The following is a 14,916-nucleotide window of genomic DNA, read 5'->3' as shown; positions in this document are numbered from 1 at the left end:
TAGAATGGAAAGAGTAAAGAGAAGTCCTACAGGTACAGGCATGACAAGGGAGCACACGAGCATGCAAGTGCATCTGTACACACATGAACACATGTGCATGACTGCACATGCACACAAGTGGGGAAAGGAGGGAACACACACAAGTTAAATGTGCAATGTGAATGGCTGAATGAGGACAGGAAATGAAGACATTAATCACTTGTGCACTTTGATACACATTACAAGTGTACTTGGAGACGGCCACGGCTCAGCTGCTCTGCACAATGCTAAAATGCAACATTTAAAGTCATTGTTGATGGGATTTAACCTTATGGCACAGCCATTTATTGCTGAAAAACAGGCTCTCTATATGCTAGCCTCATTCAGCACTTTCATGTTGGAGGAGCTCTGCCCTTGTAACTGGGTAGTACCACCAGTTTCTCATGACAAGAGGATCTGAAAGGGTACATTGAAAGGGCTTGGGCCTGGATGCTTGCCTCCAGTCAGAGCTGGGAACAGGCACCAAGCACTACAGCTCTGCCAGTTCACATCCAGCTTCATTCATGCTTCCAATACCATCAACATCTTGTGCAATTTAGCAGGTGCGCATACCTTACCTACACCATTCTGCAACAACATCCTGAGTTTCACTGCCACTAAATTGGAGCTATTATCTCCTCAAGAATAAACTAGAGAACAGATTGGGTAGGCTGACATATCTAGACCTATCTGTAAAACAATAGGCTTTTTAAGAAGTTTTACTGGTGTTTCATTTTTAGTAATTCTCCCAGGTAACTTTACTTCTAAGGATATTTGCATAAAGAGAAATATATGTGAGAGAGATCCCTACACGTAGATAATAGATGCAAACAAGAGAAACATTTGTGCAGAAGAGATTCTGCAAGGTACTCTCCCTTTTCTGATGGGGCCAAGCACTGAGGGATACGTTACCCATGAAGTCTGACAGCACAATCACTCACCCAGTGCTGTCACCACCACACTGACTGGTGCAGAAGTCCTCTCCACCACCTTATGCCAGCTCCCATTGTGCAGTGGCACCCAGATAGCAGCTTCACAGAAGTAGTAGCCAGAGTCCTCCACATCCACATCACGCACCAAGAGGCGATAGGAGTTCCTGTCCACGTGGCTGAGGCTGATGAGAGTTGAATCACTGACAACAGAATCGTGGTCCATGCTCAGCAGGAGCTGAGCATCTGACAAGGTGTCATCAGGTGATGCAGAAAAATACCACATCACCTCTGCTTGGAAAATACCACTTCTGTCTGTTGTGATGTTGCATGTAAGATCCAGGGAGTCTCTTTCGGTCACAGACACATTGCTGGTTGAGATGACCACATCTAGAGCTTGGAAAGAGAGACACAAAAATTCAAACAAAAAAATATTTTTTTTTATTTGTTACTTTAATAAACGTAGTTCACTCTAAGTTATCCAGGACTTCACATTCTATAACAGGAGCTTCTGAACAGGCTCAATAGCCCAACCTTCAAATGCCTATTGGATATTGAGCCGAGTGATCTATTACAAGGGCAGTTCACATTATCAGTCAAGCAAGGGATGTGTGATGAGGGCAGAGGGGAGAAAGGGAGGGAGAACAGCATTTTTATAACCCAACAGCAACTGGTCCATGAAGGCTTTGTCTTGTCCACAGACTGCACATCACCTTTGCACAGCAGAAAAATGTTTCAGTCTCACAGAAGGGCCAAAATATTTTGGAACTATGCCTCAGAAGACCAAGCATCCACAGAAATCACTAGGAACTACATTGGAGCTCAACATGGCTTCTGCTGACATTCCTGAGCTCCTCAAACAGGGCAGATTTAGATGAGAAGCAACCATGGCCACACATTGGAGTCCTGACTGACCTCAGGTGTGCTGCAAAAACATGAAATAGAAGCAAACAGAAGGCAGCAGTAACTTCCTATACTGCTGATTTCTCCTCTTACTGCTCAGAACAACACACACTGGGGACTTCAAAGCAACACCAACAGCCACTCCAAACACACTTAGCAACCACTGGCCTGTGAATATTTTTAATATACATATCACATATGGTCATAGCCAGAATTCAAATAGGACTAGATACATAATATTAAAAAGAAAAGCATGGAAGCACAGTGTCAAGACCAGGCTACCACATGTCTTCACTTGTTCATTCACTTGTTCTATACTGTCTGAAGATTAGATCTGGGTCTCAGTGCAGCACCATTCCCACAGTGTGTATACTTAACACATTCTTACAGTGTGTAATGCAGCTGCTCTTAAATTCTCCACTGAGGCCAGTGGACAAGGCCACTACAGCAGTGACTCTTCTCAGCACAAGCAAGAATAGAGATACCTGCTTTAAGCCAGCAGCTGTGTCTCTGCTGAGATTAGTGACTTGTATGTAAAACCATGTTCTACTACATAATAGTTCCCCATCTGCATAAACTTCCTCGGACTATCATCTGGAATGAGACTGAACACATGAAGGCTAGAGCCAAACTGAGTAGTCAGAACTATTGCCAGTAAAACCAAGCAAGGCTCATTCTCACCCCTCACCACCTGACAACACAGAGCAGTCAAAGTGGACAGAGGGAAGCAGGCCCCACCGGAGGGCTGAAACCAAGCCCAGATGAATCTCTCACTGGGACTTGCCTCACTGTCTTATCATGAGATTAAAATCAGTAGGAAAGCTAGCTAATTTAACAGACCAATACCAGAATACAAACTAAGACTCATCTGCAAGGTTAAGAACATCAATTCTCTAAGCAACATTTCTGTCTTCATGAAAGTGATGGGCATTCACAATCTGGCAATATATGCACATAGAGGGACTTGGAGAGAGTTTACCCATAGGCATATAACCATTTACATCTCAAGTTCTTTTAGCATGCAAGTGCAGAGATTTCAGATGTCAGCACAAGGTGCTCTTCTATAAGATGTGTATACAGCATTTTGGTGGAGAATAATCTATCCCCTTTAGCATAACTTTAAAAAAGCCTTCATGCCCCTGATATAGTGCCAGTGCTGCTAATGACTGACTTTAAAATGAAGGCTAAAAACCCAAGGAAAAACAAACAAAATCCCCCACAAGAAACAAACCACACACCCAAACCACATCAAAAAAATGTACCACTGCTGGTCTTGGCCAGCCTCATGCTGTTTTCAGCCAGTGATTAAACCCCACCTACTTAAACCAAACACTGCAAAAGTGTGACAAAATCCAGAATTACAAGTCTTAATTAGGTAAGTCCTGTGTCAGCAGAGAACACGTGCAAAAGACACCCTGAAAAAGAGGGGGCAGACTGATCCTGTAAAATTTCACAGGCTAAGTACCACCAAGACACTAAAACTACATCCAAATGAGCCAATCAAAAAATCCCAGACTTTTGGGTTCTCCCTATAGTGATTAAAGGATTACAAAAATGAAAAGATACCCTTCCTGTCTGAACAGTTCTAAAATACTGTGATAATCTCATATTTCTGAAGCACCATCACTGCCTGTTTTTCCACCTATTGAGTGATAAGGTGCATCACTCACTCCCTTTCTCACTCATCCAACCAGCAGTGATAATGCTAATGCAATCAAGTGCTTAGTGCATCTAGTCCTGGAATCTGTATGGGCAGGGATATCTGGATATCCTCAGCACAGCGCCGCATGTATTTTTGTCTCCTTAGCCAAGCATGCAATGATGTGTTTAACAGAACCATTACTGTCCTAGACCCCTGCCAACAGAGCACAGCAATCAGACCAGAGATAAAAATCATTGGGTAATTTGCCTTGTTAAATTATCACTGCCTTCCTCCTTTCTCTTGATCTTTCCACACTATTTTAATAAACAGCATACAGAAAAGCTCCACATATATCTGATGCATAGATGCATACAGAAAAGCTCCACATCTACTGAATCAAAAGCCACTTTCACAGGGGAAGTGCAGTTGTTTAGTGCTATGGAACCTTGTGTTAATAAGGGAGCAGAGGGAAGGCTTTGGGGGACCAGGTGTTAAATATAATGTTTATTTAAGACATATAAAAACCATGAGTCCTCTGAAGTGAATAAAGGATGAGATAAAATCTGTGTCTAGGCATCAAAGAGGTTCCAGGCAATCCTTCTGTGGTGTTCGTGAGGGTCCCAGGATGAGGAAAGAGATGAATCTGACCCCATGTCCTCAGGAGGCTGATTTATTATATTATATTATAATACATTAAAATAATGCTATACTAAAACTATACTAAACTATAGAGAAAAGATGCTTCAGAAGGCTTAACAAAAATGGATAATAAAAACCCGTGACTGACTCCTCCAAGTCCGACACAGCTGGCTGTGATTGGTCATTAAGAAAACACAATTCACATGGAACCAATCAAACATGCACCTGTTGGTAAACAGACCACATTCCAAAGCAGCAAAACAGGGAGAAGTGAATCAAATAATTGTTGTTCACATTACTCTCTGAGGCTTCTCAACTTCCCAGGAGAAGAAATCCTGGCGAAGGGATTTTTCAGAAAATATCACGGTGACATCCTTCCATGCCACCAACCCCCTTTTCTCCAAAATAAAGCTAGAAAAATTACGTTGTGGATGTAAACAGGCCAGCTATCCAAACAGCACTCCAAGTTCTGCTGGAATGCAGCCTGGCTTCGTTCAGCTGACCCCAAAGCAGCAGAGCCTGGGGACAGCCCAGCGCCGTGACCGCAGCCCAGCAGGAGCACTCACCGGTCCTCTGGATGGACACGGCGGCGATCTCCACGCTCTTCTCCTGGATCTTCTGCCACGAGCCATCCGCCCCTCTCACCCACTCGCTCACGAGGCACCGGTAGGCCCCGCCGTCCGCGGAGGAAGCCTGGGACACGGACAGCCGGTACGTGTCGTTGGCTCCCGTGTCCAGGCGGATGTCCCCGCTGCGGTAGCGCTCCTCGTAGCCGGGGCCCGGCTGGAACTTGCCCTCGTGAGTCAAAGAGAGGATGTCCCGCCAGGAGGACCCGCTCTTGATCTGCCAGGTCACGTGCAGGTGAGTGTGCTCCGGTGAGGTGGTGGTCGCCGAGCAGCGCAGCTTGAAGGAGTCGCCCTCGGACAGCCGGAGAGACGTCGAGGAACGAGCTTTGGAACCGCTCACGGACAAGCCGTCGGAAATCACTATTAGGGGGAAAAAAAAACCCCAAACGACACAAACATCATAAAACAGAATCAAGTAGAGAACACCCACAGTGAGCTGTTCAGATGTGAGGCAATAAAACCACCACAGAGCAACACCTTGCCAATCATTCCTTCTCCCACACACAAATATATTCCAGGAAGAAGGAAATTCAGCTGAAAAAGCACTAAAGGAAGTGCTCTGCTTTAAACAAGCCAAGACAAGAATTAATTTATCCTTCCACTCACTTTAGTTTCTCATCCAAACATCATCATTTTGACTATTCCCATACAAAACTAATCTTGATATTCACGTGAGTAAAAAATAAGATATGGGAAAAGAAATAGTGTCCAAATTTAATACTGAAAAATGCTAAGTGATAGAGCAAAGCTAGGACAAGACTGTAGTATCAACATGCTGTAAAGGAGAAAAGGAAGATTACCTCCTTCATACAGAAAGATCCCTAAATGACACTAAAACTGAGTGAGAAGGCAGCCTGTAGTTTTTACCTGAACGTAGCTTCTCTACCAAGAGGATTAGGGACATGAAATATTTGCAGACATCTTCAGAAAACCCACCACTTAGTGTTTTATTTACATATTTACTAGACAGAAAAAAAGAAAAGTGGTGTTTATAGTAAACAGCCTCTCTTCACTTCTTCACCTCACTTGCCTTTGCTATCATATTTCCCAATTTTAAATTATGGCTTTAGGAGAATTAAAGAATAATAATAAGAAGAAAAGAAACGAAAAATCACAATGATCATAAACGACAGAATATCAACATTCTTAAGGGTACATCTATAATCAATATCAAAAACAAATTTAAAGCACACCTCACTCTTCAGAAATACCTTTCACTTGGACCTCTGCATCATAATTTCCCTGAACGGTGGCATCAGTGCTGGGCGTGGAACATTTGTATCTCCCTTGGTCAGCTGGCTGGATGTTCCTAATCACAAGTTCCACAGCATCGTTGCTGCTCCGTCTCAGTTTGATATCCCCGCGGCCCACGCGTTTTTGGTACTCCTCAGAGGTGAAGGTAGAATCCCAGGTACTCACTATCCGCACGAAGTCAGTGTCCCGGGAGAACTCCCAGTCAAAGTTCTGCTCACTGGGTCCATCATAGTCACTCACGCTGCAAGGGATCGCCACCTCCGTGCCCACCACTCGAATGAGGGGACCTTTGGGCACTCTCACAATGCGCCCTCTGCAGAAAGCTAGGCAGGAGAGTGAAGAACAGTGCGCAGTTAAGGCAGGCTTCAACCAGGAAAACACCAAAAATTAAACATTCCAAGGTCAGGCATCCCACTTTGTTGAAAGCAAGGCTAGTAAGAGCAATATTTCCCATTAACATTTAATCTCGCTGAAGCAGAAGCCTCTAAAAACATCATTTTTAGTGTGGGCAATCATTTTTTTCACTGCTTATCTAATACCACATGAGGTAACAAAATACTGACTGAGAGAAAACTGTAAAGAGAGAAGAAAAAAAAGAGAATTAACCATAGATCCAATGGATAACAGTTTCTCTACTACAAGGCAAGTGGTACGTAAGATGTTTAAACAACATTAATAAGGGTTTTCATTACTACAGTGGGGGAATAATCTAACCAGGAATTTTTATAAGACTTCTGCTGATACCACTAGAGAGTTTGAAGTAGGAAATTAATTCGCCCCTAGACTGAGGGCCATGAGAATTTTAAGTTGACATTCTCCAGAAATGAGTATAGTCACAGCTGCCCTAAAGGGTCATGGCTTCTCAAACACAGGTGAGATTCCTTGCCCTCCAAACTGATTTAAAAGGAAGAACTGATAATAACTGACAGAGTTTGCTCAAGTGGATTTCTGCAACCACAAGTTTGCTCTTTGGGGAAGGCCCAGAACCTGGGAATGTGAGCAGAGCAGGCTCAATCCAAAGCACAGGAACGCACAGTGCTCAGACTGTGTTTTCTGGGACCGTCTCACCAGAAGGAAAGGACAAGAGCAGTTTTCTCCAGAAGCTGGCAAAGCAGAATGTTATACTCCAGGAAGAAGTGTGAACCACTTAAACAAGCCAGAGGACCTGGCAGAGACACAGCAACAGACACTTCTGGTTGATTTGCTCTGTAGCCCAGAGAATAACCCTGGCAGCTGCACATGGATTTTGGGAGGTCCCCACTTCTCCAAAGAGCAAACCACTTTGATTCATAGTTCCAACCAGAGAAATCTCTTAAGAGATGAGTACTACCTAAACTCATCCTCCAAACATTAACAGCTTACTGCATGCCACCACCTCCACATCCATAGCAAAATGTTTTAACAGCCAGGTAGAACAGAAACCAGAACACTGAAAGACAGATCTTGATACAACCAAGAAGACATCTAACAACAACAAAAGCAATTGGACCAAAAAACTGATCTGAGATACCACAGAGGAAAAGACAAATTTAAGCAAACAACCCCCAACTCACAAAGTACAGCATTCCACATCTGCCACAATTCACCAAGTCCATTAGAAAAGCCACCAGCTAGTGACATGAACACCAATATATTTGCTGAGCCTTTTCCTTCTATCACTGTGCACATCTTCTTGCTGTAGATTAGGACTCCACTTGCTGGCTTAGGCCCATCATGCCAATGGCGTCCAAGTGTGGGCAAAAGAGTCTTGTGAACACAAACTCCCCACTGGGGAACCTGGTATAATGTACAGCTTGTCCACTCCAGAGCAGTGTGGAGAAGGATGTGTTAAAGAATAAGATTTCTGTGGGCATTTAAAAACTACACAAGCAGCTGTACACACTAAGCATAACTGCAAGAGAAAAAGGATAATTTTATTTGCAGTTGCAGTTCAGCAAACAGTTGAACCAAGGACCAAAACTGCCTTTACCTCCCCAGTTCAGAACTCTTACCATGCTCTTCACTTTGCAGGCTGTTCACGTGTACAGACTCAGTCATAACAGTCCAATTTCCTCACTGCCATGACCTTCTGTATTCAACATTAGTACTTCATTAAACTTATTTGTAATGCAGACTGGGGTTAATCTCCTACCCCTTCTATCCCTCCCAGAAGACTGTTATTATATATCTGATCAAGCGATTGACTAGTCCTAATAAGGAAGCCGGACTTTGCCGCACCATTCACATGTGCATTGGAGAGGAAAACCTCCTCTGACAATGTACTGTTCCACAGACAGATGTCTTCAAGGACACATCTCCTAACACAAGCACCATGGTAAAATCATAAAATCATCCATACAGAAAAACAATCAACAAAAAATAAAGCAAGCTACAGGGCTCTGATAGATTTCCTCACAAAGTTTTAAATTGCATTCAATCCTTCAACTTATCCTCTTACAGAAAGCGGTAACAGCAGCAGGTAAGCTTTAAAGCCTGACAGTCAAACCAGCAAACCACTGTGAGAAGTCAGCTCAGGATCCTGACTGAGGACACTCTTCAAGCACTGACATCTCTCTAGAAAACACTCTCTGGTGACACTAAAACAAGCAGACACCACTGTTCTGCATGTGTCCTCAGCCGTAGACCCACATACTGTGCACTGTGCTAATCCAATCTAGAGGTGACAAAGGCATGACTAATGTGGCAAGGGCTGCACATTTGTGTTTGAGATTAGCACCGACAGCTCAGTTTCTCTCCTACCAAGGTCACTAAAGACCCTTTGACACTAAATGAAGGTAGGGGGTGATTAGCACCTTCCTACAAAAAGGCAAACCAGAGTGAAAGATGGGAGCACAGGGAGTCCTCACCAGATGTGTAAAGCCATGACTATCCCCCTCCCCACACCACAATCCCACAAGCAACTCCTGCTTAACCCAGGGCTGGAAGGAAGGTAGCGGAACAGACTGCAGGAGAGAAGAGGGATGAGGTGTAACAGAATTTTACACTTTTCAAACAATGGTATTTGTTATTGCTAAGATAAATCAGGATTCTGGTAAGGCAGGAACAGTATCACCAAATAAGAGGCAACATCACCAAATAAGAGATTGAGAACTTCCTGCAGAGCAGCTGCTCTGTGCTCTGCCCTCCCCACAAGTGAGGAGGAGTGTGCACAGGGCAGGCACTCCAAGGGTAAGCTGCATTTCTAAATGACCCAGCAGGCTGTGAATTCAAGGTTCTGCCTTTGGTCCTGCAGCAAGGCTATCCCTAGAGACTAAACAAGGTGTCCTTTGCCGTGCATTAGGGATTAACATTTCGTGCAACTGTGGCAGAAGTAGCTACAGACACAGTGCTACAGACATCAACCTTGGCAAAAGGTGAGCTCCATATAACTCTGGCAGACAAGTGAGGAGCTTTTGCAAATATTTTATTCTTCCAGAGCCCTGTGTTACTTGCATACACCCCCTCACCTTCCCAGAGCAATCATGATACAAAAGCTTAAAACTATGTATATTTGTTGGAAACATTTATTTTTCATGACACCCAATACACTTCACTGTTAATATAAAGTGACGGGTTGTTAACGAATTCATCTGAATCCCATTTAACTATAGAAACAGATGGAGGAGGACAAAACAATGTATACACTAGTGACAGAAAACAACAGAACTTTGACAATTCTGTATTTCTCAGTATCACTGATCCTACCAAAGATGTGTATTCAATAACTGGATCTGAGTTAGTGTTGGACATCAAATTATCATAAGCCCAAGGTTAACTGTTAAATACAAAATTTTATTTTTATTGAGTTACCAGACCACCAGATGAAATTGGAAGGAATTATTTTCCAAAACAAAAGGTAATGGAGCCCCTGTAAGAAGGACAGCACACAAACACAAGGCATGGGATACATTCCTTGTGTTACGAAACAGGTGATGGCACCACCAAGAAACACTGGTTCTTTTGCGGGGCTGGGCCAGAAACACACAAATGTATAACAACCGCAGAGCCCACGTGGGTATTTGCCAAGCATTTGATTAGAGAATTCTCCCATGGGAATGCATGAAATACTTCACCAGAAACATGGACAAAGCGTGGCACAAGGCAGAATAATAATACACTGGGGTCTGCCATGTTAGTAAGACAGGAGCAAGGCAGTTCAGACATAGCCAAGGCAGCTTTGAGCTAGTGTTTTTTTTCCCTAGCAATGGCTTATAAATTTGTCCCACCGCCCAGGTGCACCATCACACTGCTGGCATTAAATGAAATCCTTCCAAAATGGAGAACAAGGAAAGCAGATGATTGAATAGATGGGTTGTGAAATTAATCCAAGTATAAATAGTAACCTGTCATTTTTAGGATAACCAAGAAAACAAGGCAGCAAAATCGTGCAGGACCTACACAACAGGTAGTCTGTTTAAACTCTCAACAAGCTACAAAACCCCTCAAGGAAAGGGTTGGTTAAGGATGTCCCTTTGCACTGGGGACATGTGGAAAGCCTTCTAGGAGCTTTATTTTCATATACATTTTGCATCTACGTATCACTTATGAAAGAACAAGATGAAAAGTAACCTGTGGAGTCATCCAAAAGGCTGAGAAGGTATTGTAAAGAACACCCTTGTGCTTCAGCACTCTTTCACAAGGTGCTTCCTCCAGCCTGCACTAGACAGCTCTCTCTAATAAGAAAACATGTTCTCGTGGCAGCCCAGAGAAGGAGGTCGCCTCCACATCCGCCAGCTGAAGGAAAATGCAATCTGACATGCAGTAGGAAGCCAATTAAAGTCAAAAAAGTAAGAGCTAACGAATGAGTAAATTGGCTCAGACTAAGCACTCGAGCCTCTGCATCAGAAAGACTTAGAACACACAGTCCAGCTCCTCAACCAAGGCAGTCACAGGAGACACAGCGACAACTTTGCTGACGCCTTTCATCTCAAAAGAGCTTTCCGAACAAAAGGTTGTTTCATTTGCCAACTGAACATTACCATGTCTGGGAAGGAAATACCCAGCAGCCCTTTCAAATTCACAACAGTTTATGACAGGAAAAAAATACTGCAGCAAACTTTGCAAATGGTGGTAATAATCCTCCCTCCCTGAACTCTTCCATCTATTTCCAGTCGAAGCAACACTTGCCGCAGCACTGTGGGAGTGGGCTGAGCAGGGGCAACCCTTCTTGTGCCACACTGAAGTGTGAGCAATGCATCCCCTATCATTAAAGCTATTTCTAGCAAAATCACAAAAAAAACTCTCACTTCTGTACTGAACTGCCTAACTACAGTGTTTGTGATGTGTAAAGCCATTCTCCAAATTGAAGAAAAAAGGTTTTTTTGCCTTTTTTTTTTTAGCCCACCAGAGTCATGTCCACTCAAATACTCTTCCTCCACTTTCAAAAAAGAAATTATCAGCCTCCTGGTGGAAAGCATTCAGCAACGTTCCCTATTGAGCAGGCAGGTGAAGGGACAGGCAGCATGCCACACATTCACAGGCTCTCCTCTTGGGAATGAGAGCCAAAGCACATCAGCACAGGAGATTATAATCCTTATCTCCAATCTACCCCTATTCCCCTTGCCTATCCTCCCAGCTTCAATTATGATCAGGCAGATACACATCAAGAATGTCATCAGTGACTATCTGGGAGAGAAAGAACAAGTTATACCAAACACACCCACAATGTTTGAAAATCTTTCAATACTGTTACAGCAATTCTTTTTTAATATATAAATAATACAATTTTCTGAGAAGAGGCACATTTAAAGAAACATTTTACTTTTGTATTTCCTCCACTTTTTAAATGTAGTCAATTACATTTTCTATGCTACACTGTGTAGTCTGAGAGGAAAAAATCAGTGATTAAGCAGAAAAGGAAAGTTCTTGAAGAACTAGAAAGGCAGCTAACTATCAAAATTTCCATATTAATCTTAAAAAGAGAAGGAAAAAACCGAAACTAAGTAAGTGGGATCCCTTACCATTCCTGCTAAACACATGAACATCATCATACCCTTCTTTCCAGTGCAGACATGCCCACAGCAGGGATTGGGATGTATGCTAAATTATGTGGTAGGCTATTCCTACTCTTTCCAAATTACCAAATTCAGATTTTCTTAACCAGCAGAAGCAACCCAGACTTTACAACCTGCCAACCTTCACAGGGAAGAAACAAGGGGTTCCTTTAAAAGAGACCAAATTTGATTCTTTATGTCAAAGTTGCAATCACCACACTAGCCTGGGACCATCTGAGGCACACAGGGTTCCCTCCATACCTTGTAAGAAGAGTTGTGTTACACCTCTCCGACTGTAACACACCCTTACCTAAAAAAAGCCTGATAGATTTTTATGGCTTGAAAGATCTGCAGCCTATCATCTGAAGATTTCAGAGAAGAGCAAATGAAAAGAGTCCGTGAGAGAGACATTTACATTGTTCTTTCCCAGGCGGCTAGGATTCTTTTTTTAGATAATGTAGAGCTCTTATCAAAAGGAATTAGCCTGGGTGTAATTGCTTAAAACCCATTATCTCTATCAGGATGAAGAAACGCATACTGCATCTTAAGTGGAGCCTCAGAAAAGCTATCAAACTGCAAGGCTGCTGGATTGCTCTTATCTCCATACCATCTGAGATCTCAGAAAAGCCACATCTCCAGCACAGGGTGAAAAAGCAAGTACCTTCTGAGCTGAACTCCATGTACACCATGCGGACTAAGATCCACGTGAAAGCACATGAGTGTTAATTTTGCAGCACAGGAACAACCTGCTTTCTTCACCATTCCTCCCCTCACCCACTGCCACCAAGCCATGGGATTACAAAAGCACCTGAACAAACCATGAGGCTTTCACTAGGGCACAGCTCTCAGTTGTCACAGAACCACAGAATGGGTTGGGTTGGAATTGACTTTTAAAAATCACCTAGTTCCAACACCCTGCCATGGGCATGTTGCACTAGAACAAGGTGCTGGACGTTTCAGCCAACCTGACCTTGAACCATTCAAATAATGAGGCATCCACAGCTTTTTTGGGAAACCTGCAAAAGTGTCTTTCCACCCTCATCATAAAGAATTTCTTCTTAATACCCAATCAAAACCTGCCCTCTTTCAGTTTAAAGCTATTATCCATTGTCCTATCACTACATTCCTTGGTCAAATGTCTCTCTCCATCTTTCTTACAAGCCCCCTTTAAGTACTGAAAGGCCACAAGATGATCTCCCTGGAGTCTCCTCTTCTCCAGACTTAACATCCCTGATTCTCTCAGCCTTTCCCCATAGGAAACAAGTTCCAGCCCTGTCAGCAGTCAGATCTTACTGTCTAAAAAACCAGGGACAGTAAGAGAACAACACCTCACCACATGAATTACACTGCACATAGTCAGCAGTTCATCTGATCACTGCCCAAAAAGATTCCTTTTGGAAAAACATCACCAAACCATCTCACAAAAATGAAAGCCACCTTCTGTCTCTCTGCTAAGGCAGCTGCAGCAGGCAGCATTGCCTCTCCTGCCATCTCAGACTTTTGGGAATGAAGCACGGGTCACCTGTACAGTTCCTCTCTTTTGAAGACAAGCTGACTGGCATCTTTCACTCCAGCACATCACCCATCTCAATCCTGTGCCAAAACAGCTACAGGTATTTGCTGCAAGTGCTTCTGTGGATCACTCATGCTACAATGCAAGGAGAAGAGACCAGTAAACTGCAGTGCAAGCTGTAAGGCAGAAACCAGGTTGTATGTGCAGGTAGAGTTTAGAACACTACCACTGGCTGCAGACAGCACAGATCCCTTTGTACATCACTGATTCCTGGCCATGGGGAGAAGTTTGCTACTGGAAGGTAGACCAAGGCATATGGCAGGCAGAAGGGAAAGGAGAAGCCATACAGACCTTTACTGAGTTTGCAAAACAAGAGGTTACCTTGTAAAACAGAGCAGCTCTTGGCAGGCAGAGAACTTGAGGTACCACATGTCAAAAAAAAAAAAAAAAAACCAAAAAAAAACCACACCACCAAACCACCTAGCAGGCAAAGATAACACTAAAGATCATGTTTTAGATTCCCTGGATGTCAAACAATTCCATCACATATAATCTCTATTCCCTTTCCCTATCACTGACTGACAGCTAAAGATAAAAAACCGTATCTAAGAACTGCTTCTGACAAGTCTCTAAAATGCACCTGGGAGCGAAAAAGAAAGGAAAAAAACCCCACGAAATGCCAGAATTAACATGCCATTTATTCCCGGGTCTCACCTGACAAACCTGCCCCTGCTAATGGCCTTCATTTACTGTCCTCCAAATTGTCTCACAGACCTCCATTTTTATCCTACTCTGACAGAGCAGCCCATTTAGGTTACCTGGAGACATCTGACCCAAAAAGTCCAGGGATTCTGGAAGTGGTATTTAGACTGCCACACAAGACAGGTGATTTTCTGTTGTTCTTCCTCAGAAGCAATTTGTGTTGCAGAGGAGAAGTTCAATATGTTGCATTCGGAAGAAAACAGTTGACAAAGCAGTAAAGCTCACAAGTCAAGGCTTAAGAGCATAGATGGAAACCAGGCTGCAAATATTTCCAGAAATGCTGTATCTACAATATCTTCACATTTCCTCTAGTGGGGAGGAAGGACACAGGTTAAAAAATCCCTACTATTAATGAAAAAAATAAAATCCCTACTATTAAAACTTGAGCAAGAGCAGTATTTTTTAAAAGTCCCCAAACTGGAATATACAGAATTAAAATCAGTGCTGTTCTGCAACATCATTAACTTGCACTTATCTCTTATCTTAAATCTTTCCCAAAGCAGTTGGAACTGAGCAGAGCAGTCCAAATCCATTTGTTCTATACTGCAATTTCCTCTGGGCAGAGACAAACCATTTTCTTTGCTCTGTGTGGAATGCAGCACACCACTAGGATTAAACTAAACTTTTGGAAGATTTAACGGGCATAAACAATCGGAAT

General features: G+C 43.1%; 1 protein-coding gene across 1 annotated transcript in view; it reads right to left on the bottom strand.

Moving 5' to 3' along the window:
* PTGFRN (prostaglandin F2 receptor inhibitor) overlaps positions 1-14,916 on the bottom strand; it is a 65,916-nt gene that overhangs the window by 31,390 nt on the left and 19,610 nt on the right. Inside the window, exons 2-4 of the mRNA XM_041420966.1 lie at positions 5,969-6,334; positions 4,698-5,117; positions 960-1,343 (exon numbers count right to left, since the gene is read on the bottom strand). Of these exons, the coding sequence (XP_041276900.1) occupies positions 960-1,343; positions 4,698-5,117; positions 5,969-6,334 (1,170 nt within the window). The remainder of the gene's footprint in view (positions 1-959; positions 1,344-4,697; positions 5,118-5,968; positions 6,335-14,916) is intronic.

This window comes from Onychostruthus taczanowskii, unplaced genomic scaffold (assembly GCF_017590055.1).
Source record: "Onychostruthus taczanowskii isolate IOZ18803 unplaced genomic scaffold, ASM1759005v1 scaffold67, whole genome shotgun sequence".
Classification (NCBI taxonomy): Eukaryota; Metazoa; Chordata; class Aves; order Passeriformes; family Passeridae; genus Onychostruthus; species Onychostruthus taczanowskii.
The sequence above is the reverse complement of the archived record's forward strand: the minus strand, read 5'-3'. Positions and strand labels throughout refer to the sequence as shown.